Source organism: Notolepis coatsorum (assembly GCF_963971535.1).
Source record: "Notolepis coatsorum genome assembly, chromosome: 17".
NCBI lineage: Eukaryota > Metazoa > Chordata > Actinopteri > Aulopiformes > Paralepididae > Notolepis > Notolepis coatsorum.
In genome coordinates, this window is record NC_140181.1 from 16820132 (window position 1) to 16845515 (window position 25384).

The 25384-nt window shown below is 42.5% G+C and overlaps 1 protein-coding gene across 1 annotated transcript in view; it reads left to right on the forward strand.

Moving 5' to 3' along the window:
• The window catches only part of LOC311243947 (solute carrier family 26 member 9-like), a gene marked incomplete at both ends in the record, with an annotated part of 79239 nt that overhangs the window by 12969 nt on the left and 40886 nt on the right, over positions 1 to 25384 (forward strand). The window contains 8 exons of the mRNA XM_084333354.1: positions 1158 to 1310; positions 2838 to 2920; positions 3902 to 4049; positions 10426 to 10539; positions 13791 to 13868; positions 19097 to 19192; positions 22940 to 23046; positions 25097 to 25166. Of these exons, the coding sequence (XP_084189480.1) occupies positions 1158 to 1310; positions 2838 to 2920; positions 3902 to 4049; positions 10426 to 10539; positions 13791 to 13868; positions 19097 to 19192; positions 22940 to 23046; positions 25097 to 25166 (849 nt within the window). The remainder of the gene's footprint in view (positions 1 to 1157; positions 1311 to 2837; positions 2921 to 3901; positions 4050 to 10425; positions 10540 to 13790; positions 13869 to 19096; positions 19193 to 22939; positions 23047 to 25096; positions 25167 to 25384) is intronic.

Consider the following 25384-nt stretch of genomic DNA (forward strand, 5'->3'; position numbering starts at 1 on the left):
AAATATATATATACCAGGGCATACAGTGAAATGCGGGTGGTCATGTCCGCATTGATTGTGCAAAATATAATAATAAAATAGGCATAGAAAAAAATAAACATAGAAAAAATTAAATAGGTAAGACACGAGACATGCTGAGTTCCTGCGAAACTGTTTCCTATATACACTACTTTACAATTTTAACTCTAAATAGTAAAGGGTTAACCTTCTGTAGTGTGGTAGTGAAAGGGTTAACCCTTTGTCGCGTGGCAGTGAACGGGTTAACCGTCTGTAATGTCGCGGTGAAAGGGTTAACCGTTCGGTAGTGCGGCAGTGAAATGGTTAATGTGTACAGTATGTTAATGGTAAAAATAAGTGGGGGTTTCCACTGAAACCCAGGCGTGACATGGTACACATGACCCTGTCCTGATTGCCGGGATATCTTGTTCTCCCCCAGATAAAACCTCCGATCAAACGGCAAGGAGTTTTCCCAGCATTCCAATAACATTTTAAATGACATTTCTGACACTTACATTTTGTCATTTAGCTGATGCTTTTATCCAAAGCGACTTACAAGTTGTGTACAACAGGTCAGCAGGAAGGGTGCAACTCTGGCAACTAAGGGTCAGTAAGATTGTTCGTCAAACAGTGTTGAACTTGAGTGCTACAGTCTCGAGTGCATAGTACATGGTAAATGGCTGCATTTATATAGCAGCTTTTATCCAAAGCGCTTTACAATTTGTTCCTCACCATTCACGCACTAATTCTCACACCGATGTCAGAGGCGACCATGCAAGGTGCCGTCCTGCACATCGGGAGCAATTAGGGGTTTAAGTGTCTCGCTCAAGGACACTTCGACACGCTGCCCGGGAGGAGCGGGAATCAAACCGGGAACCTCCGGATTTCCAGACTGCTCTACCTCCTGAGCCACTGTCGCCCAGCATAGTAGTAAAGACATACTAGCATAGTAGGTAGTAGTTTAGGTAAGGTAGATTCCTTAGTAGCAAATGCATAATAGTATCAAGTATGAAGGTTAATAGTAGGTGAGTAGAAGGTTACATTTCAGATATTCATTGAAGAAGTGTGTCTTTCCCCGACGGCAGTCGCTTTAGACTAAATCCACCGTCTGTTTTCCGTAATATGACAGGATCCTGATCTGATTCTTCTTCCTGTCTCAGACTCTCATAGATATTATTTATGGCCTGCCCCACACCAACGTCGCCTCGCTGGTCTTCGCCCTGGTCAGCTGTGTGGTCCTCATCGCGGCGAAGGAGCTGAGCGCACGCTACCGCCACAAAGTGCCCTTCCCCATCCCCACCGAGATCATCATCGTGAGTGGGCCCGACTCAAACCATCAAGTACACACAAGATAAGATTAGATAAGATAAGATTAGATAAGATAGGAATGCCCTCCACGACCATCTGAGAGCACCACAGTCCATTGAGTTTTTTTTTAAAAGGGGCCTAAAACCATTTCTTTTTAATAAGGCATTTGCCTGAATTATTCTTTTTACTTTTATTTTTAGATTTTAGGCTGTATGTTTCTTCCATTTTCATTGGTTGTTTTATTCATTTTAATTGTTTTTATTCATTAAACTTTTTACCTTTGTAGCACTTTGAGATTTTCACAAATTGAATCTATTATTATAAGATAGGATAGGACAAGTCAAGTCAGTTTTAGTTATATAGCACATTTGATTACAACAGCAGTTGACAAAGTGCTGAACAATTTACACAAAATTCAAGTAATATATCCAAACCATATCAAAGTATTTAAAACATGTATACATTAAAATCACATTAAAACTAAGCGGATGCTTTGCACAAGGGATTTAGAAGGCCAGGCTGAATAGATGGGTTTTAAGCAGCGATTTTAAAAGTGGCAAGTGACTGGGCAGACCTACAGTAATGTCAGCAGGTAGACTGTTCCAGAGGCGCAGGCGGGGCAGCCACAGCGAAGTACTGTTGGTCCGGGAGGCCGGAGACTGTTGCATGCTTTCCTCCGACACATGTGCAGCCAGCCGGCAGCCAGCCTGGCAGCGCAGATTCTCACCGGTAGAGTGTAACGTGTGGAAGGTCACACTACCTTTCTCCAGATCCTACCCTCGCTGTGCAGGCGCCCCGACCGAACTGTAGGGGCCGCTGTCCACAACGCCCAGGACCCACCCACGGCTTCCCTCCCCCTAACTCAGCCAAACGAGTTAGTATATAGCGATCAGCCCGAGCCAAGGCAATGCTGACTCTCCGGGAGTCGAGACCGCAGCCTCTTGCATTGGGCCTCTGGTTTTAAGCCTTGCTCTGGGGACGTCCAGGAGAATCTGGTTAGAGGACCTCGGATCTCTGGACGGGGTGAGATGAGATGAGATAATATAAGATGAGATTATTTCTTTATTGATCCCCTTGGGGGAATTCGGGAGTCATAGCAGCATGGAGGAGGGGGGAGGGGAGGTACAGGTATGGGCAGGGTAATATAGTAGAGAGACATAAATGTAGACGATACAATTTGATCTGAATATAAAAATATGAGAGAAATAAAGTGTGTAAACAATATACCGTGTAAACAATACAGTAATATAATCGACTCTGAATATAAAACTATGAGACAAATAAACAAAGCAGATGAGGGTCTGTATCAGTTATATTATACATTACAATAAATATATGCAATAAATTATTTGATACATTTGAATCTGAATATATTCAGATTATTTTATTGTCACAGCTTTTTTAAGTGTCTCTCTCTCTCTCTCTCTCTCTCTCTCTCTCTCTCTCTCTCTCTGTGTCTCTCTCTTTTCTCTCTCTGTGTGTATCTCTCTCCCTCTCTATTTCTCTCTTTCTCTCTCTCTCTCTCTGTGCAGGTGGTTGTCGCCACAGCGATCTCAGGACCTCTCCACCTTCCAGAGAAGTTTCATATGGACATAGTGGGAGTCATCCCTTTAGGGTAAAGCACAGTGATCTCAGATCAGTGGTGACTTCAGTAGTTAACCTATAGGGTAAAACATACTGATCTCAGATCAGTGGTGACTTCAGTAGTTAACCTATAGGGTAAAACATACTGATCTCAGAACGGATCAGTGGTGACTTCAGTAGTTAAGTAACCTATAGGGTAAAACATACTGATCTCGGATCAGTGGTGACTTCAGTAGTTAACCTATAGGGTACAGCATACTGATCTCGGATTAGTGGTGACTTCAGTTGTTAACCTATAGGGTACAGCATACTGATATCAGATCAGTGGTGGTGACTTCAGTAGTTAACCTATAGGGTACAGCATACTGATCTCGGATTAGTGGTGACTTCAGTAGTTAACCTATAGGGTACAGCATACTGATATCAGATCAGTGGTGACTTCAGTAGTTAACCTATAGGCAGTACTTGAGTTGTGAAAAAATAACAGGGGGGGGATGGTCAGGGCTGCAGATCTCATGACAAGTTTGGAGGGGAAGGGGCATCGTCCCCCGGTAGAAATGTTTAATGATTTTAATACGCAAATGAAGCTTTTAGGTGTATTTTGAAACTAGAATTACAGAGCGGGAGTAGATACACTACTCTTGATATCATATTTTTTCAAATTTGGGGGGGGACATGCCCCCCCCTGTGATCTGCAACCATGGGGATGGTGGATTTGACCATATGGGGACATCATTTGTGCTGATAATGGCTAAAAATGTCATTGCATGCAGGCATACATGCTCCTTCACCGTCAATATTTTCAATATGCGCAAAACTGAATGTTGAAATAGCAGTAATACCATGTTCATTGATCACACGACAAGGGATGGAAGGGATGGAAAGGGGGGATGGCCGTTTTTGAAGGGGGATAATATTGACATCCCCCCTCATCCCCCCCTCAACTCGAGTACTGCCTATAGGGTAATTATATCAAACAAAACCATTTGTGTTTCCTGTCTTCATCCCGTAGATTCCCAACACCGGTACTACCCACAGTGAGCCAATGGGACGACATGCTCGGTACCGCCTTCTCCCTGGCGATAGTGGGCTACGTCATCAACCTGGCCATGGGCAGGACGCTAGCAGCCAAACACGGCTATGATGTGGATCCTAATCAGGTAGAAAAAGACTTTCATTCAGTCCTGTAGAAAAAGTTATATTGTCTTTTTTTTCTTTTTTTTGGCGAGACGGTACCCCCTAATAGGCAAAACAAATATTTTAATAGAAACTTTCCCAGTTTGTTATGTACATATAACCAACATGGATAATGCCAGATTAAAAAAATTTATTTCATTTTGTTTAAACATTCAAAACGAAACTTTTCCAGAAGGGATTGTGGCTATGTCCGCTTATCAGCCCATACATCAGGAAAATACTGTCTATACTGTCATAAAAAAATATAAATGTTCACATAGTTTTGGTATAAAATGTACTATAATAAACCCGGCTATGAATGATATATCAACAAACCCTTCTGTAATTAGAAGCAGGATATGGATGGGAAGAAATGTGGAAAGTTTGGTGTGTGTGTAAATGGAGTTCCGTGTCTTTGTGTGTAAAATGTAAAATGCATAGAAACTAGTTTTTGAGAATTCTATATTTACATTTATATTTAGTCATTTAGCTGACGCTTTTATCCAAAGCGACTTACAAGTTCTGTATGACAAGCCATCAGGAAGAGCACAACTCTATCAGCTGAGTAACAATGTTCATCAAAGTGTTGAGTGCTACAGTGTAGGTTAGTTTATTAGGACAAGTGCATGACAGTACGGTTAGTTAGGGTTAGATTTTTTATTTTATTTGTTTAATTCAGATAATGGTTGAAGAAGTGCGTCTTTAGTCGACGGCGAAAGATTGGACGTGTTTCGGCTGTCCTAACTGGGGTGGGTAGTTCATTCCACCATTGTGGGGCAAGGACTGAGAATAGGCGACTTCTCTTTGATGACCCTCCCGGAGCTTGGATAGGAGTAGGTCTGAGGCGGCCAGAAGATGCAGAGCGTAGGGGTCTTGAGGGTGTGTAGTTGGAGACCATTGACCGGAGGTAGGCGGGAGCGGTTCCCTTTGCCGCACGGTATGCTAGGTCGAGGGCCTTGAAGCGGATTCGTGCAGCAATGGGGAGCCAGTGCAGGTCCCTAAGAAGTGGGGTGACATGGGCCGACTTCGGTAGGTTTGAGATCAGGCGGGCCGCTGCGTTCTGAATGAGTTGAAGAGGCTTAGTGGCAGTGGCCGGGAGGCCAGCGAGCAGTGCGTTGCAGTAGTCGAGGCGGGAGATGACTGTTCATTGGACGAGGAGTTGGGTGGCTTCTTTTGTCAAGAAGGGGCGGATCCTTCTGACATTGCTCAGGAGGAATCGGCAGGTTCTGGTTGTCGCTGCGATGTGAGCAGAGAAGTTCAACTGGTCGTCAAGGACAACACCAAGGTTCTTGGCGGTCGGGGACGCGGTCACAGCTGCATTCTCGACTGTGATGGAAAGGTCGGTCAGGGGGGAGGATTTGGCCGGCAGGTGGAGCAATTCTGTTTTGCTTAGGTTCAGTTTGAGGTGGTTGGTCGTCATCCAGGCGGAGATGTCGGACAGACAGGCAGAGATCCGCTCAGAGACGTGGATATCTGAGGGAGGGAAGGAGAGGAAGAGTTGAGTATCGTCGGCATAACAATGGTATGAGAAGCCATGAGACGTGATAATGTTACCCAGTGATTTAGTGTAGAGGGAGAAGAGAAGGGGTCCTAAAACCAAGCCCTGGGGGACACCCGTCCGCAGGGGGCGGGTGGCCGACAGGGTCCCTCTCCATGACACTTGGTAGGAGCGGTCATTGAGGTATGATGACAGCCATGTCAGCGCAGAGCCAGCCACTCCCATTCCTGCGAGGGCTACGAGGAGGATCTGGTGGTTGACTGTGTCGAAGGCTGCAGATGGATCTAGGAGAATCAGGACAGAGGAGAGGCCTTTCGCTTTTGCTAAGTGAAGTGCCTCTGTGACCGCAATGAGGGCTGTTTCTGTGGAGTGACCAGTCCTGAAGCCTGACTGATTACGGTCTAGGACAGGGGTCAGCAACCTTTTTGACATGGAGTGCCTGTTTGAAATATAGTTGTAACTAGTGTGCCTCAACAATATTCCATCGTAATTTTTTTCCCTGATAATCAGGTCTTTTTAATGATAATTTTTACATTATTACATCATTATTGTTATTGTTATTATTAACAATATTATTATGATGGTTGTATCAACCCTAAATCTGAGTTTGGGGGGGGGGGGATGCAATGCAGACAAACAGCTGCATACAGTGCGACCATTTCACTCACATTTGCCTAATAAAACTATGTTTATTGTCATTGTTTTAAGAACACAAGTTGACTTGGTAATACTCAAATTTCTTCGGCAGAGAAAGATGAGGGAGGGGGGGGTGGTGGGGGGGGAGTGAGGAGGGAGGACATGGTAGCATGCAGTTTGCGAAGATTCTTGGCAGAGGCCTTGATCCTATGGTGAAAGAAAGAAGCTTTGGCATTAGTAATGGTTTTGTGATCTATGGACACAATCAGACAAAATGAAGTAAAATAAACAACTAATTGTCTGTTTTTGATATTTTATTGCCACTAGTTTGAAATAAGACATGTTAAGGAAGCAAAATATAACAAGATCTCAATATCGTCGGAAAAAGGCGATTTCGGGGGTACAGTCTCACCTTAACACTTTGGTTGCCACTTGTTAAAGGGGAACTATTTTACTATTTCTTTCACTATTTGGGCACTTTTACACAATTCCTGTGAGTCTATGGAACACCTCTGTAATTTTTTTTTTTTTTATTCATTGTTTTGTATTTTTAATCAAGTAGCCTATACTCAAACAGCATTTTTCTACCTCAAGATTTTAAGTCATTTTGAGGCTGGGCTCCAACCACAGTGTGGCCTGGTGCCAACTGCCACATCAACTGCCACATTATTATGCAGCTGAGACATCTCTGACATCACAGATATGCACATTTTCAGATGACTCAGTTCAGTGAGGGTGAATATTGTGAGAGGAGAATTGGAAGAATGCGCCAATATGAGAATTAGAGACATAGATCCTATTAATATAAGTCCATATAGCTAGGAAACAATGCTAAACACTGAAAAAGGCCATTTATAAGATAGTTCCCCTTTAACATGGTAAAACCCTGTTGAATGCCAGCACCCACTTCAATGATAGCGTTGTGAACACATAATCTCTGTCTTAAATTATGGCTGTGTCTAATCTGCCCGTCGCTTATCAATGACTTGTTTGCAGTCAACATTGTCGAAACGGATTGTTTTTTAATCTGTTCATTTCCGTTTTATAGCATTTTGAAAAGCCCTCGTTTTTCAGGAAAATATATAGATTCCGTGATGAACAGCAATATTCTGGCATACACAAAAAACGTTGTAATTTTTCGGCCTATTTATGAATCGTTTTCAAATAAACGCTAGATTATCGATAGTATATGTGTACTTATGCACTCTAGAGAAGCGATCTGAAAAATATATTCTCATTTCCTGATTGCACACGTACACACACACACATGGGGCACACGCTGATATCTCTGTGAAAATAGATCCGATTACCTCAAGACGGGTGAAATAAATTGCTTACCTCAGATCAGATGTTCTCCAAAAAGATTATTCCAATTCCTGATCGCCATTCCAAATATCGATTGCGTTTATTGATTCAGCGTTGGGTACTGTAAATATGTATTCCACGCGTTTTCCGGCTCGGCGATCACTTGGGTCTCTTCAGATGCCTCGCCGGAGAAGTAAAATGAGGAGGCTGGACACAGGGAGAGACGATAGGGGGCGGTATTTTCCCAATGGAGCTCGGAGAGAGTCTGCAGCACTAGCGTGAGGCTCGATTGATTAAATATTAATTCAAATCGCTAATAAAAAAAAATACGACAAACAAGCGCTATATAGTGTTGTTGGCATTCAACAGTCGGCATGAACTAACGACAAAACGCGTCCGTGGCACTCAAAGTGTTAACTCTTTCAGTGCCCACCACGACATAACACGTGTTATCAGCCCGCCCCCTGAATGCCCACCACGACAATTAGCGTGTTATTTTTTTATTAGCGATTTGAATTCATATTTCATCAACCGAGTCTCTCGTTGGGAAACCAGCCCCATCAGGAGCTCAGATGTGAAAAAAGCGCCCCCTATCGTCTCCCAGATGGTAATGCACCCTTTTGGAATGGACTCAATGAAAATGGATGAGAAAAGAAAAATCCGGAATCCACATTTTACTTGTCAGGCATGTAACCCGAGCTGATTGCAGTCATTCTGGTCCCTCAGAACAGCGTGGAATATGTGTTTCCACTACCCAGCGTTGGATCAATAAAATCGATAGATTTTTGGAATGGTGATCAGGAATTGGAATGATCTTTTTGGAGAACATCTGATCTGAGGTAAGGAATCTATTTTACAAGTCTTGGGATAATCAGAGTTGTATTTGCTGAGCTCTCAGCATTCGCCCTATGTGTGTGTGTGGGCGATGGCTTTGAGGAAATCAGAGAATCGATTTTTCAGATTGCCTATATAGCATGCATACGTACATATATACTATCGATAATCTAGCGTTTATTTGAAAACTATTCATAAATTGGCCGAAAAATTACAACGTTTTTGTGTATTCTAGAATATTCCAGTACAGGGCGTTTATTATGGAATCTTTTTATTTTCCTTGAAAACGAGGGCTTTTCAAAATGCTATAAAACGAAAATGAACCGATAAAAAAACAATCCGCTTCGACAATGTTGACTGGAAAACGAGTCATTGATAAGCGACGGGCAGATTAGACACATAGCCATAATTTAAAACATAGATTAGGCGTTATTAACGCTAACATTGAAGTGGATGCTGGGCATTCAAGCACTAAATCGTGCGCCCCCTGCTGGCACTGAAAGTTGTAAGTGGTATTTTTTTGTTTGTTAAAATAAGTGGTCTACATTCTGACAGTCATCACTGATAGATTGTCTGGTCAGTAACATGGGTCTCCCAGTAGTACTGGCAGTAAACACAAAATAAATGTTCTGGTATCCCTTCCCACTAGTTTTAAGAAAATGTGTCCTTGAAACAAGTAAAATAATCTACCAGTGCAAATTTGTAAATTTGCTGTGGCAAGATTTCTTGAAATAAGTAAAGAAATATCGGGATATCCGTTTTTTTTGGTTTACCGCAGAGCGGAGGGACTGGGAGACCAGACACTCTATATAATAATAATAATAATAATATTAATAATGGCTTGAATTGATATGTTGGTGGCTGATCTGGCCAAGGGGAAGCACGTTGAAAATAGATTGTCTTTTAATATACTTGTGCTGTTCAAGTTGGTCATGAGCAGTAAAACCCCTGTTTTTATACATAATCAGATTGTTTTTAGTAATACTGTGCACGAGCATTACACTAGAGGTTCCAGTAGTGGGCAGCTTGAATTGCCAGGTCCTAGAACCAGCGCTTTGGGGAGATCTTTTATTTTTAGAGCATTAACTCTTTGGAATGGCCTGCCTCGGAACCTCTGCTGCATTTACAGTAGATTCACGTTTAAAAATAATCTTAAATTGTTTTTAAATTGTTTAACACTGTAAAGTAATTTTTTGTTTTTGTTTTACACTAATGCAATTTTAGCTATCTTAATTGTTACAGTAGTTTCATTATGCATTGTGTGTACTGACTTTTAATAATTTTGTTTATACAATAGTGATTGTTTTTGTATGTTTTTTTTTTTTTTTGTGTGGACCCCAGGAAGACTAGCTGGTTGCTATCGCACCAGCTAATGGGGATTCCTAATCAAATCAAATCAAATCAAATGTAAAGGATGAAAAGGAGGGGGCCAAGGACAGAGCCTTGAGGTACTCCTTGGATGACCGGGGCAGGGGGGGATCTGGAGTTATTGATGGTGATGAACTGTTTCCCGTTGGAGAGATATGACCAGAGCCAGGAGAGAGCTGTGCCGGTGAGGCTTAGGTAGTCAGACATGAAGGGTAGTGTGGTAGACTGTGCCAAATGCAGCAGACTGGTCGAGATCATCTCAATGTGTCCAGAGTCAGCAGCAAAATTAGTTTTCATGAGGGCAGTCTCTGTGCTGTGATTTAAGGGATTCATAGAGCTCATGGTTGGACATGTGTTGGGCGGCAACTGCTCTTTCCAAGATCTTACTAAGGAAAGGAAGGTTGGAGATCGGCCGGTAGTTGTTCAGTTCATCCGTAATATCAGTGACAGCTGTGAATGTAGAGATATTCAACACTTTTAACAAAGAAATACCACTTGCAGCACCTTTTTAAAACGTTACGTTTATGTATCGTTGTGTATATCTGAATACCTGTATGTCATTATGAATTGAAAATGGGGGACCCTGATGTAAACAAGACTAAAGTCTTTCTCTGGTCTGCATCCCAGTATTGTGTGTGTATTGAGTTGTACTGTACCGATTCTGCAATCTGTTAATTAAAGTTTTCAATCAATCAATCAATCACGTTTCTGTTTTACAGGAGATGTTGGCTCTCGGATGCAGCAACTTCCTGGGGTCCTTTTTCAAGATCCATGTGATCTGCTGTGCCCTGTCAGTGACTCTGGCTGTGGACAGCGCCGGGGGGATGTCACAGGTAGGTACAACACAACACGGCTATGTTCACACTGCAGGCAACAGTGGCCCAAATCAGAATCTTTTATATAATTTTCTTTTTTTTCCATTTTTGTCATTTAGCTCAGGCGTTCCCAAACTTTTCAGGCCGCGACCCCCAAATAACTGTCAGAGAGCCGCGACCCCCACTATTATAGAAGGTAAAAAAAATTATAATATATGTAGAAGGGTGGATTATCCCTGCTTGTGGGAGTAGTAGTACACAGACACTGGGTAGTAGGTTACTATAGTATTGGACCTATAAGTACCCCCGTCTTTGGCCCGGAACGTCGTTCTGGAGGGCTTGCAGCTGGAGTGGATGGGGCCCAGGATTTACTAACCTGGGGACTGGTACTCTGGTCTCCCTCGCCTTCCAAGGCGGTCAGCAGTAGCTCCCCACACACCCTCACTTTCCCCAGTACCTCCGACAGCCCTCCCACACCCAGTGACTGTCAGTTCAATAGTGTTATTGGGCTTCCCTTTAAGCAGTACCCTTCCTTGACCACCTGTATAGACCCTTCAAATGCTATTCTGTAAATGGGGTGTAAGTAGGGATGTCCGATATTATCGGCCGACCGATATAATCGGCCGATATCGGCAGTAAAATGTGATATCGGAAAATATCGGTATCTGTTTAAAAAAAGAAAAAAACAATAACAATATTTGTTATATATATATCCAGTGAAATTATTAGTTACCTGAAATTATTCAGTTTTTTGGGGGGGGAAACCCTGCATATATCGGTATCGGTTGATATCGGTATCGGAAATTAAGAGTTGGACAATATCGGAATATCGGTATCGGTAAAAAAGCCAATATCGAGCATCCCTAGGTGTAAGGGTTAAATAATTATGCAGTCACAATATTTACCCAGGGGTTAGAATAGCAAATGGAACTTGGAAGAAACGGACACACAAAATGATCCCGATTATGTCTACTTTATATAGAAGCCTGGGCATGTTATCCATTACACTGTTATTCATTAAAACATGGCACCGGGTGCTCTTGTTATTATAATGTAGGGGAAGCTCTTCCCACCATAGGCACTGAGTGCTCAATACATTAAAACACCCCGCTTGTACTAGGGGAACCCAGGCATAAAATGTAGACACATTGGGAATTCAAGAACCAAATAATCAAATAAACGAATAACAAAATAAAACCAAGTAAATGTGGGCCCACGTTACCAAAAGAAAACCTAACCTAAGCCGGCTTAAATTGTTCGGGGTACCCCTTAGACACTGGTTGTTAGCGTTCACTTCAATGGCCGTTGCTGTTGATACACGTGGTACTGTTAGTACTTAGCCAAGATGGCGGACCCACTCTTGTCACCGCTCGTCCGGGTGACAAGATGGCGTCAGCGATACCGCGAGCACAGCCAGCAGGCTGGGCGGACAGCAGGCAGTGGTTAGCTGGAGGAGCGTGCTGTATGGCGTCCTCTGCTGGTGGGAAGAGGTGTCCTCTGTACCGTCTGGGAAACGTCCACCGCTGCTGTTGCTGGCTTGCTTCTGTCGCGCAAGCTAATACTGTGACTACCCTAAACACAGCTAAGCTTTGGGTCTCGACGCACCCTCCTGCTATATCGGTTACACTGCTAACGCAACGTGGCTGGCTATACCACCGGTCTCTTCAGCGCCGCGCGCCCGGTAGTCTACTCAAGTCAGACGGAGCCGTTAGCAGCATACTACTATACCGCACACAGTAACTACTATAACCCGATAACGTTAGACGTTAAGTCTCGTTAACTAGACGTTAGTCCTCTGGTTCGGTTTCTCTTACTCACACACTATCGCTGATACTTCTAGGATAACCCGTCACTAGCAAGTATTTCTCATCACCCGCCGCTCGCTCCGACGGGGCTCTCCTTCATTAACTTCTTCAACGGGGCTATTCCAAACCCCCACTTTGGGAACCCCTGCTTTTATCCAAAGCAACTGACACGTTTTGTACGACAAGTCAGCAGGAAGGGCACAACTCGGCTGAGTAACAATGTTCATCAAAGTGTTCAAACTTGAGTGTTACAGTGTCGAGTGTATGTTAGTATATTAGGAAGAGTGCATTTTTGCTCATACGTATGTGTGCTCATCAAGATCTGATTCTTTTATGACCGTGTGAACAACACAATCACATGGAATCTGATCTTTTCAGTTCTGATTTGGGCCACTTTCATATGTGATCCTAAATCAGATACAGGTCAGATCTTTTTGATAATGTGACCTCAGTCTGAACAGTCATGTGACTTTCATTTAACTTTGCATGCGGGTCAGTTCAGGAGCGTGACTGGTTCACACTGGACTCTGATATTGGCCACATTTAAAAAATATATAATATAAATGATGTGAACAGCCAAACTAAATAGTCAGATCTGAGCAATAAATCAGAATAGAGTACTAAAGCTTGCAGTGTGAACATAGCCCCCTAGAGAATAAACCAGTAGGTTGTTATAGTCTTAGCTAAACTGCAGGTAAGACAGTTATCCCGCAATCTATATAATGTTTTGTCTCGTCTAAATATTTATTCTCTATGGGTGCATCGACCGCTCGAGAAATTCTAGAATTGAATCTCAAACCCCACCCTCTTTTCTTGATCCTTCAATCGGTGACATTTCGAGGGAAAGCGACAGGTGTGATCTTTTTTCCTTTAATGATTCCAACACCTGGAATTCCCTCCCAACTGACTCTGAAGCCGAAGGTTTTTCTTTTTCTGCATTTAAAACTTAAGAGTATGATCTCCGACCACCCTGTGTCGACTCGTAACCGTCTGATTTTCTATCTTTTATTCTGATTCATTGTGCCTATATGTATGAAATAGCTGATAAACTACGTCTTGTAAGCTCGTCGTCGCTGTAAATAAAGGTAACCTCAGTGTCTTACGAGTTGAAATAAAGGTTTGAAATTAAATTATTGGAGGAACAAGAAAAGAGGGCGGGCTTGAGATGGGTCAATTGTATTTTAAGTAAAGGCTAGAGAGCATGTAAATGGTAAATGGTGCATTTATATAGCGCTTTCACGCACACATTCACACACCGAAGGCGACCATGCAAGGTGCCAACCTGCTCATCGGGAGCAGGTAGGGCGTTAATTGTCTTTGCTCAAGGACACTTCGACACGCTGCCCGGGAGGAGCAGGAATCGAGCCGGGAACCTTCCGGATTACCAGACGACGTGGCTCTACCTCCCGAGCCACTCTTTGTTCTCACTAACCAGCTCGCTCCTCTTCCTCTCTCACGCTGCAGTTTGCCAGTCTGTGTGTGATGCTGGTCGTCATGGTGACCATGCTGGCCCTGGGAACGTTCTTGAACCCACTGCCCAAGGTATGTAGATAATAATAATAATAATAATAATAATAATAATAATAACTATTTGTATAGCACTTTTCATAAAGAAATTGCAGTTTAAAGTGCTTCACAGCGGTAAAAAATACAGGCATAGATAGAGGGGTAGCAAGTAGGGATGTCCGATATTATCGGCCTACCGATATTATCGGCCGATATTGGCATTAAAATGTGATATCGGATTTTTTTTTTTCTTTTTTACATTTCTATAACCTTTATTTACCCAGGCAAGCAAGTAAGAACAAATTCTGATTTTATTTATTGTCAAAAGTATGCATAATGTTATGTTAATTCCACAACAAGAGATATGTAATGTTAAATACCTGAAATTATTCAGTTTTTGGGGGGGGGGGGGGGGGGGCGGAGAACCCTGCATATATCGGTATCGGTTGATATTGGTATCGGAAATTAAGAGTTGGACAATATCGGTATATCGGTATCGGTAAAAAAGCCAATATCGAGCATCCCTAGTAGCAAGGTAAGGTAAATCACAGTTTTTCACATTAGGATCAAGCATCCCAATAGGCCTCTCTGTTTACGGTTTCATTCAGTAATACAAATTATTAAATAGAATAGACGGAGTAAAAAAGTGCTAAAAATTATAAAATAAAACGGACGGTAAAAGAGCAGTGCATCGCTCTTAATCAGTGGCGGTTGGAATGCCCCACGGGCCCCGAGGCGAGATTGACAGGTCATCTCTGGTACTATGCAGTGCACTATGCAAAACGGCAAAGAGATAGGTAACGTTCGTTAAGTGCCAAATTACCATCATCATGATACACCCTCACATAATTCACAAAGTGTTCACATGCGCCACCCATGTGGTAACCTAGAAATACCATAGATTGTGGCTAGGTGGTAACGTATATGTTTTCTATGATCACTATGAATTGAAAATGGGGGACCCTGATGTAAACAAGACAAACGTCTTTCTCTGGTCTGCATCCCCTTAACGAGCCGTACTGTATTGTACCCATTCTGCAATCTGTTAAATAAAGTTTTCATTCATTCATTCACATTACGTTAGTTAGCATCCAAGCTTGATTGATTGATTGAAAACTTTATTAACAGATTGCAGAATGGGTACAATACAGTACAGCTCAATACACACAATTGTTAAGGGGATGCAGACCAGAGAAAGACTTTCGTCTTGTTTACATCAGGGTCCCCCATTTTCAATTCATCAGGACATATATGACATACATGACATACAGATAGTCAGTACTGCTACATCTATACATTTATGACATACCAGATTTGCAAATACAGTACTGTTTGTGATACAGAAGGAGTCAAGAAAAGGGAGTATATACATTTGACGTAGAAACTGTACATTGGAGGAGGTTGGGTGGGGGGGGTTGGGTACACTGGGATATTGACAACCATACTGGGTAATTTACATTGGAGGTGGTTGGGGGGGGGGGGGCACACTGTATAAACAAGCAAAACTGTACATTGAGGGGGGGGAGACTCTGTACAAACAAACAAAATTGTACATTGGACTATTGACAAAACCATACTAGGTAAATGACTGTACATTGGAGGGGGTTGGGTTAGGATATTTACAGGGGCCAGTGTTGAATTGCAGTCTCCCGTAGGTGTCTCTTGAGAGAGGTTTTGAAAGTGGGTAGTGATCCACATTCCTTTACAGCTTTGGGTAGGGCGTTCCACATTGATGTGGCATAATTGCGAAACGTGTTTAGTCCCTTATTTGAGCCGAATCTGGGTTTAACATGATTTGTGGAGCTCCCTCTGGTGTTGTGATCGTGGTATTCACTGACCTTTGGGAAGTATTTTGCCATGTACATGGGTACCTTGGTTGTGTAGTGTATCTTGTAGACCAGGCCCATTGCAAGTTGCTGTACTCTGTCATCTACTCTAAGCCATCCTAGGTTGTCAAAGTGGGCAGGGGTGAGGTGGGTTCTAGGAGTAAGGTCAAGCAGTAGTCTGACCAGTTTGTTTTGAGATGTTTGTAATTTTGTTTTTAGCGCCTTTGAGGTGCTTTGGTACCATGAGGTGCAAGCATAGTCGTAGTACCCCTGAATGAGTGCTCCTGCCAGAGTCTTCAGGGTATTCTTGTTTACCAGAGAGGAGATCCGGTACAAGAATCGAGTTCGTTGGTTGACTTTTTTTATTACATTGGATGCCATTTTGTCACAGGAGAGATTAGCCTCTAGGATGGAACCCAGGTAGGTAATTTCATCTTTCCTTGTGACAATATTGTCACCCACTGTAACTGAGAAGCCGTCGGTCTTGCTGAGTTTGTTATTTGAACCGAAGAGAATGGACTCTGTTTTGCCCATGTGTAATGATAGTTTGTTATCAGCGAGCCATATGCAGATTCTGCCTAGTTCCTACTAACGTTAGTAGTACTAGGTAGCTTACCTGCAATAATGTTGTCATCGTCCTGGACAGATAAGACTTGTTAAATCATAATATATCCACACTTTGTGCTGGTAAATGTCCCCTTTAGCTGCTCGGTGTCGTCGGATTTTAATACACCACGGTGGTGATGTGGGGGACGCTGATGTAAACAAGACGAAAGTCTTTCTCTGGTCTGCATCCCCTTAACAATTGTATGTATTGAGCTGTACTGTACTGTACCCATTCTGCAATCTGTTAATAAAGTTTTCATTCATTCATGTTTCAGGTGACTTATTATGTTGTGTTTCTCTGATGTCGCGTTCATGTTACGTGGGAAGAAGCGGAAGAACCAGAGGACATCTCGTTGCTACAACTAGGAAGCCTTCACGCATTGACTCGATCAAAACGCCCACATCCATACTTCCGCAATTCGTGACGCGAAGTGGGAGATATCGGGGTCTATAAAAAATCCCATATGTCCTAGTAGGAATTACAACTAGGAGGCTGACGTGAATGGTTTTTCCCAGTCGGAAGCTGATTCTTCCGATTCTTCCCACGTAACGTGAACGCGACATCAGAGAAAAATATCACATCCGCGCTGCTTGTGAGATTTACGTGGCTACGTCACAGCCAAGGAAAGGGAGCGCTGGATTTGTGCAAAACGCCCTGTTCCTAAACCACACGCTATCAGTCGTACTCGTACCACAGTACTGGCAAAACGGGAGGAGCCTAGAATCAAAACAAACGCACCAGTCCCAGTTGCCGTTACCACCAGTTGTGTTCGATCCAGTCCCACACGCGAACGGCAACTCCATTCAGTCCCGGGCCTGGGCCCGGGGCCGGAGGGGGGGCCGGGGCCCGGGCCCCCCCTCCCGCCAGACGGTGGGCGGGCCCTAAGGCCGCTGCCTCCCCTGCCGCGCCTATAGCTCCGCCCCTGCTCTTAATACAATGATGATGATGTCATCCAGAGTTAACAGAGTAAAACACTGAGTGATGGTCAAGAGTTTAATATCATATTTTTGGTGTTTCCTATCGAGTTGAATCCCATGTGTCTCCTACTCGGTCTCCCAGATGGTTAATGTCAAACATAAGCGGTTGTTCAACTTGCTAACGTTTGCTGCCTTTATTTATTCTCGAAATTACAATTGAGGTCACCCTCGTTTTCAATGTCGTCGAGACTTTCCAGCCATTTCAATGCACACATTTCTACAATATAGCAATAATAAATATGAATAACTATCTATATAGTATTCTTCACACATGGATCGCAGTCCAGAGTGCACCACAGCAATTAGTATAACATGAACATAAAATCAACACAAATTAACCAAATTTGCATTAATTGCAGACATAAGAATAGGTATAAAAGACAATAAAAGTAGTGCAATGTAAACATGCAGACTTAAGACTTAGGCATACAATAAGTACATCACATGCTATCCTTAACCCTTTCACTGCCACACGACAGAAGGTTAACCCTTTACTATCACACAACCGACGGCGATGCTAATGATGGAGCATCGCCGTCGGTTGTGTGATAGTAAAGGGCTAACCTTCTGTATTGTCACAGTGAAAGGGTTAACCGGCTGTCGTGTGGCAGTGAAAGGGTTAACCTCCCTGTAGGCCAGTAGTGTTTTGTTGGTTTACCGATGCTCTGTGTCGCTGCGGAAGGCTATATTTTTATCTGCCTAACGCTGTCGTCGGCTGGGAGAGTCGACCCCTTCATTTTCGTTCTTGCTACTGTATGTCTTTGCATAATTTGAAAGGTTGTGTCTGAGCCGTTGTCTTGCTGTCTGTATGCTTGTTTGTTTTTCTGTTAACCCTTTCACTACCACACTACAGAAGGTTAACCTTTCACTACCACACTACAGAAGGTTAACCCTTTCATTACCACACTACAGAAGGTTAACCCTTTCACTACCACACTACAGAAGGTTAACCTTTCACTACCACACTACAGAAGGTTAACCCTTTCACTACCACACTACAGAAGGTTAACCCTTTCACTACCACACTACAGAAGGTTAACCCTTTTGCTACCACACTACAGAAGGTTAACCCTTTCGCTACCACACTACAGAAGGTTAACCCTTTCGCTACCACACTACAGAAGGTTAGCCCTTTCACTACCACACTACAGAAGGTTAACCTTTTGCTACCACACTACAGAAGGTTAACCTTTTGCTACCACACTACAGAAGGTTAACCTTTCGCTACCACACTACAGAAGGTTAACCTTTTGCTACCACACTACAGAAGGTTAACCTTTCGCTACCACACTACAGAAGGTTAACCTTTTGCTACCACACTACAGAAGGTTAACCTTTCACTACCACACTACAGAAGGTTAACCTTTCGCTACCACACTACAGAAGGTTAACCTTTTGCTACCACACTACAGAAGGTTAACCTTTTGCTACCACACTACAGAAGGTTAACCTTTTGCTACCACACTACAGAAGGTTAACCTTTTGCTACCACACTACAGAAGGTTAACCTTTTGCTACCACACTACAGAAGGTTAACCTTTCGCTACCACACTACAGAAGGTTAACCTTTCGCTACCACACTACAGAAGGTTAACCTTTTGCTACCACACTACAGACGGTTAACCTTCTGTAGTGTGGTAGTGAAAGGGTTAACCTCCTGCAGTGTGGTTGTGAAAGGGTTAACCATTTGTTGTGTGGCAGTGAACGGGTTAACCTTCTGTATTGTCACAGTGAAAGGGTTAACCCCTTTGGTAGTGAAAGGGTTCATGTTTTGTGTTTATAAAAGAAAATAATAAACACATTTGTAAAAAGAAAAAGAAAAAAGGTTCAATATCAACACTGTTCTCCACACAGTCTGTGCTCGGAGCCCTTATTGCTGTCAACCTGAAGAACACCCTACTGCAGCTGTCTGACCCGTATTACCTGTGGAAGAAGAGCAAACTGGATTGTGTGAGTGAAATCTACACACAATGTTAGTATTACCTGTTGAAGAAGAGCAAACTGGATTGTGTGAGTGAAATCTACACACAATGTTAGTATTACCTGTGGAAGAAGAGCAAACTGGATTGTGTGAGTGAAATCTACACACGATGTTAGTATTACCTGTTGAAGAAGAGCAAACTGGATTGTGTGAGTGAAATCTACACACGATGTTAGTATTACCTGTGGAAGAAGAGCAAACTGGATTGTGTGAGTGAAATCTACACACGATGTTAGTATTACCTGTGGAAGAAGAGCAAACTGGATTGTGAAATCTACACACGATGTTAGTATTACCTGTGGAATAAGAGCAAACTGGATTGTGTGAGTGAAATCTACACACGATGTTAGTATTACCTGTGGAAGAAGAGCAAACTGGATTGTGTGAGTGAAATCTACACACGATATTATACCCTGATAGCAGGCACGTGCACACATGAGCCCAAAGGGTGCTCGAGCACCTGCCCTTTTGTGCCTCAAATCTTTAAAAAAATTTGTTTTTATACTTATTTTTTTTATATATATATTAGACAATAGAGCACTTCTTGGGTCTGTAGGGTAAGCACTTATTCCCTCCCCCCTGAACATTTATGGAGATGTATGGGCCTTTTAAGTCAGTGATAGAAGTGTCTTTCAAGGATAAGTGAGCTCCTGCACTGATTATTATTTAAGCATTACATCACGCGCAGTCGTGGTTTGTGAAAAATAAACCATGCCTAGGGGTGGTCGTTAGACCCCCTAGGCATGGTTTATTTTTCACAAACCACGACTGCAAGTGGTGTAATGCTTTTATACAACTGCCACATTCATCCAACCTTATTGCTATACAATAAACACACATTAATTGAAGATTTATTGAGAACCATCCGCCAGAAAAAGTAGTTCCCAAAAAAGAGAAGTTGCCTCCATGTGGAAGCAGCTCGGAAGTGCATTCAACTGTTCTCAGTAGGACATCCAACCAACTAACACATCCAACTGTCTTTCAACTAAGACATCCAACCAACTAACACATCCAACTGTCTTTCAACTAAGACATCCAACCAACTAACACATCCAACTGCCTTTCAACTAAGACATCCAACCAACTAACACATCCAACTGCCTTTCAACTATAAGACATCCAACCAACTAACACATCCAACTTTTCTTTAGTTTTTAATTATGAAGTTAGTGGTTGTTATTGGAATGATTGATTGATTGAAAATTGTATTACCAGATGCAGAATGGGTACAATACAGTACGGCTCAATACACACAATTGTTAAGAAGATGCAGACCTACTTTCTATAGAACTTCATTCTTAGATGCTTCTATTGAAAGTAGGTTTAAAAAAAAAAAAAAAATGTGCAATCAATCAATTCGCGCGATTTTTATTTTGTTCTACAATGACTCATGACCCATCAATTACATCATCCAACATTGTTTAAAGGACTAAGACATTCGCCGTGACAGAATCGCTTTATATTTAGTCGTTATGACGCTATCAACATATCCATTTGTTAAAGATTATTGTCCGCCATCTTGTTTTTTCCGAAAAATCCGCACGGCGGAGTGATTGTGATTCGGTTGTGGGCGGGTCCTGGGACCAGGAGTGTGGAATTGTGACCGATACATACGTGTAAATTGACTGTTTCAGCCAATCAGAATCAAGAAATTTGCATGCCGTTGTATAAAGTTCAATATTTGATCACCAATACCCCCCAAAAAGCATAAAAAGGGGGCCCCCTGCCCAAAAAAGGCCCCCCAAAAATCTCGCTTTGCAGGACCAGTGCCCTTTTCAGCCTTTGGGCACCCGCCCCTCTAAAGTCCTGTGCACGTCCCTGCCTGATAGTATATGATGCCTGTTTGGGCACCTTGTGTATACTGCACCATCTGTACACGGTTTGCTTTTACTCTTTTCATAGTATATATTCAGATTCAAATTCTTTATTGCCTATATTTATTGTAACGTATGATATAAAACCGATAGGGCATACAGACCCTCATCTGCACCTTTGTTTAGACTATTAACTTTTCTCGTATTTTTATATTCAGAGTTAATTATATTGTTACACTGTTTATTATTATAATAATCTTTTTAAACTAAGTTATTGCCTATATTTATGTCTTTCTACTATTACCCTGCCCATACCTGTACGCCTGTTACTGTTCCGCAACTATAAGTTACTTCCGGGGTAGGCCTGATTGGCCCCGACAGGCACGTGACAGGCGCGGCCACGCTCCCGCGGCAGCCTCAGGACGCGCAACTTTCTCTGCCGCGCGGCACGCTCCGCGGCAGCATTATGTAGTAATACGCCCTTTTTCACTATCCAGAAATAGCTCAATTGGCAGTGTTGCATTGGTGTGGATCCTACCGTCCGTTGCTGGCGAGTTCGATTCCCTTCAAATTATTATAATTTTTTTTAACGTGCATTCGTTCGCCGTTAAGTTTAGGCATGTTAACTTTAAGCATTGTTTCGGAGTTGGTTAAGGTTAGGCATTGTTTCGGAGTTGGTTATGGTTAGAAAGGTTAAGTTTAGGCGCTGTTAAGGAGCTGGTTAAGGTTAGAGTTTGTCTTAGAGAATGGCAATATTCTTTCGGAGTTGGTTATGCCTTATGGTTAAAGTTAGGCATGGTTAAGGTTAAGGTTAAGGTTAGGCATAGTTTCGGAGTTGCTTAAGGTTAAAGGGTTAAGTTTAGGCGCTGTTAAGGAGCTGGTTAAGGTTAGAGTTTGTCTTAGAGAATGGCAATAGACAGCCTATTTCCGCGCGACAGCTCTCAGCAGCCTCGTTGCGCGTCCTGAGGCTGCCGCGTCACGTGCCTGTCAGGGCCAATCAGGCCTACCCCGGAAGTAACTTATAGTTGCCGAACCGGTACAGGCTACCTGTACCTCCCCTCCCCCCTCCCAGGCACGTGCACAGATGGAGGCCAAGGGGTGCTTGAGCACCTGCCTTTTTGAGCCTCATCAAAAAAGTGCCCTTTTTGAAAAAAAAAGAAAAAAATATTTTTTGTTTTTTGTTTGTTTACCGTTACGCATATAGACTGCCCTTCCAACTGAAAAATGTCAGGATAGAATAAAAATATTAGGTAAAGAGAGAGAGATGCCCCATATTCCATTGCAGTTTGCACGGCCTCCTCAGCGTGCCTCTCCGCGGACCTATATATTTTATGCATAGCGTGGGTGGTGATGATGATGATGATAGAAACCGCTGTGGCGCATACAGTTGAATGCTGGTATTACACTCATTGAGGGACACGAAGAAGTCAAGTCCGATTGGATTTGGGAATCTCAAATACAAATCGGGATTGGAATAAAAAATGCATTTATATTAAACAATACAGAATATACAGCACTTCTTGGGGTCTGTAGGGTAAGCACTTATTCCCTCCCGCCTGAACATTTATGGAGATGTATGGGCCTTTTAAGTCGGTGATAAAAGTGTCTTTCAAGGATAAGTGAGCTCCTGCACTGATTATTATACGCGCGCTCGGTTTATATATACACACACAAGTGTAGTGCCCTTTTCAGCCTTTGAGCACCTGCCCCTCTAAAGTCCTGTGCACGTCCCTGCCCCCTCCTGCTATGACACCCGCATTTCCCCAAGGGGATCGATAAAGGAATATCTCATCTCATCTTATCTTTTATTTTTAACCTTTTATTTAACCAGATAAAAAAGCATTGAGACAAAATCTCATTTACAATGCAACAATCTTCTCTTCCATGTTTCCTCTGGTCCAGTGTGTGTGGGTCGTCTCTTTCCTGGCCACGTTCTTCCTCAGCTTGCCTCTCGGAGTTGCTGTTGGAGTCGCCTTCTCCATCCTGGTGGTAATATTCCAGACACAATTGTGAGTTGAATTTGACTGTATCCTAAGGCCCAGGGGTGTAAAGTAACTTGAGTAATTGTACTTCGTTACAATACTTAAGTACTGTTTTTTGGGGGATTTGTACTTTACTAGAGTATTATTAGGTTTGTATTCTTGTACTTTTACTCAATTACATTTCAGAGAAAAAAAAAACATTTTACTCCTTACATTTTAAATGCAGACCTACAAAGTACAAATCTCGCAGGTCCAACAATTTTTTTTTAAACTTATATTTTTATTAACATTTATAGACACACAACACTTATACAATACCTACAATGACATCAATAACATAACAGTACATTTACATGGGCCCCTTGAATTCGGCTGCGTTCAGCCTCCCAGTCCCCCCCCCCCCCCCACACCTAGCCAAGCCCGCTACCTCCCATGTCACCGAGAGCCCCACCCCACGCCCACCGACCCCGCAACATACAGGACCCAGGTCCAACTATTTTAATTAGTATATTTGTTTCTCTGGCCGAACTAACGTTAACGTTATTAACTCATTAATCCTGCGGCTGCAATTTTACAGCCCGATACTCTTTGACTTTTATTTGAGTCCGATTTTGAGACGGTACCCATACTTTCACTTAAGCATAATTTCTGAGTACTTTTTACACCCCTGCCTAAGGCTGCGTTCACACTGCAAGTGCTCAATTCTGATTTATTGCTCGGGTCAGATTATTTTTGTTTTTTTTATATTTTTTTTAATGTGGCCAATATCAGATGCCAGTGTTGAACCGGTCACTGCGCCTGAACTGAGCCGCATGCGCAAAAATGAACAATAAAGAAGATGGACGTAAAGAATTGTGACCAATGTCAATCTAGAGTGACGTAAAAGTTGCATGAAAGTCACTACTAGTCCCATGACTGTTCAGCCTGAGGTCGCATTGCAAAATAATAGACCTGTACCTAATTTAGGATCACATTTTGAAAGTGGCCCCAAATCTGAATTGAAAAGACCAGATTCCATGTGATTTGTGTTGTTCACACTGTCATGATAAAGAATCAGATCTGAGTCGCATATTTATGAGCAAAACTAAATCAAATTTGGGCAACTTTCACCTGCCCAACTACGTGGCCTATTTGTAGTGTGTGTGGGCAAAACAAAATAACTGATATCTTTATACACAAGTTACAAAGAACCCTGAATATGTGACACAAAGTATAACTCGTACCATATCATTACTACGCCACTGTACTGTAACTTTAACAAAGTATAACTCATACCATATCATTACTACGACACTGTACTGTAACTTTAACAAAGTATAACTCATACCATATCATTACTACGACACTGTACTGTAACTTTAACAAAGTATAACTCATAACATATCATTACTACGACACTGTCACTTTAACAACGTTTATTACATGGCGTTTTCACATTCGCCGAAATGCTTGCTTGTGATTGGTCAATAGCGTTCGTCAGAGGTCCGATATTACTCGATAACTGACCTCTGCTGAACAATAATGACCGCTGTGCGCAGCTGGACCAATCAAGCCCACTACACACACTGTATCAGTGCTGCTCAGCATATGCACGGCTGCACTCAGTCATGCAATCAGACCACAGACCTGCCGGCTGCTGATAATAATAATCACTTTATTTGGGCTGACAGAGCCACAGAACAACTGCGTCTGCATTTGATCTCGTCTTGTCGATGAATTAGGTATATTGTTAGTAAGTTAGCCATGTAATAAGCGGGATAATGTATAGCCTATACTCGGTCATTGTCGCAAAATAATTGACCTTCACTGACGTTTAAAACACCTCGGCTGCGCCTCTGTGTTCTAAACTCTGTCGGTCAATTATTTTGCGATAATGACCTCGTAGCTATACATTATCCCTTACATAACTCATACCATATCATTACTACTACACTGTATGCCACTTTAACAAAGTATAACTCATACCATATCATTACTACGACACTGTACTGTAACTTTAACAAAGTATAACTCATAACATATCATTACTACGACACTGTATGCCACTTTAACAAACGTTCCTCTGTGTTCCTCTAAGTCGTAATGGTTCAGCGGTGGTTCAGGTCATGGACACGGATATCTACAAAAACCCCAAGGTCTACAGCAAGGTACTGAAAGTCATCATCTAAAAGCATTTATTTCACCAGGGGGCGACAGTGGCTCGGGAGGTAGAGCAGTCTTCTGGTAATCCGGAGGTTCCCGGCTCAAGTTCAAGTTTCAAGTTTCTTTAATAGTTGTCATACAGAAGTACAGAATACTTTTGTACAAAATGCTTCTTACTGTTGCGCTCCAGAGACTGTGCAAGACAAGATAAGTATGAAATAAA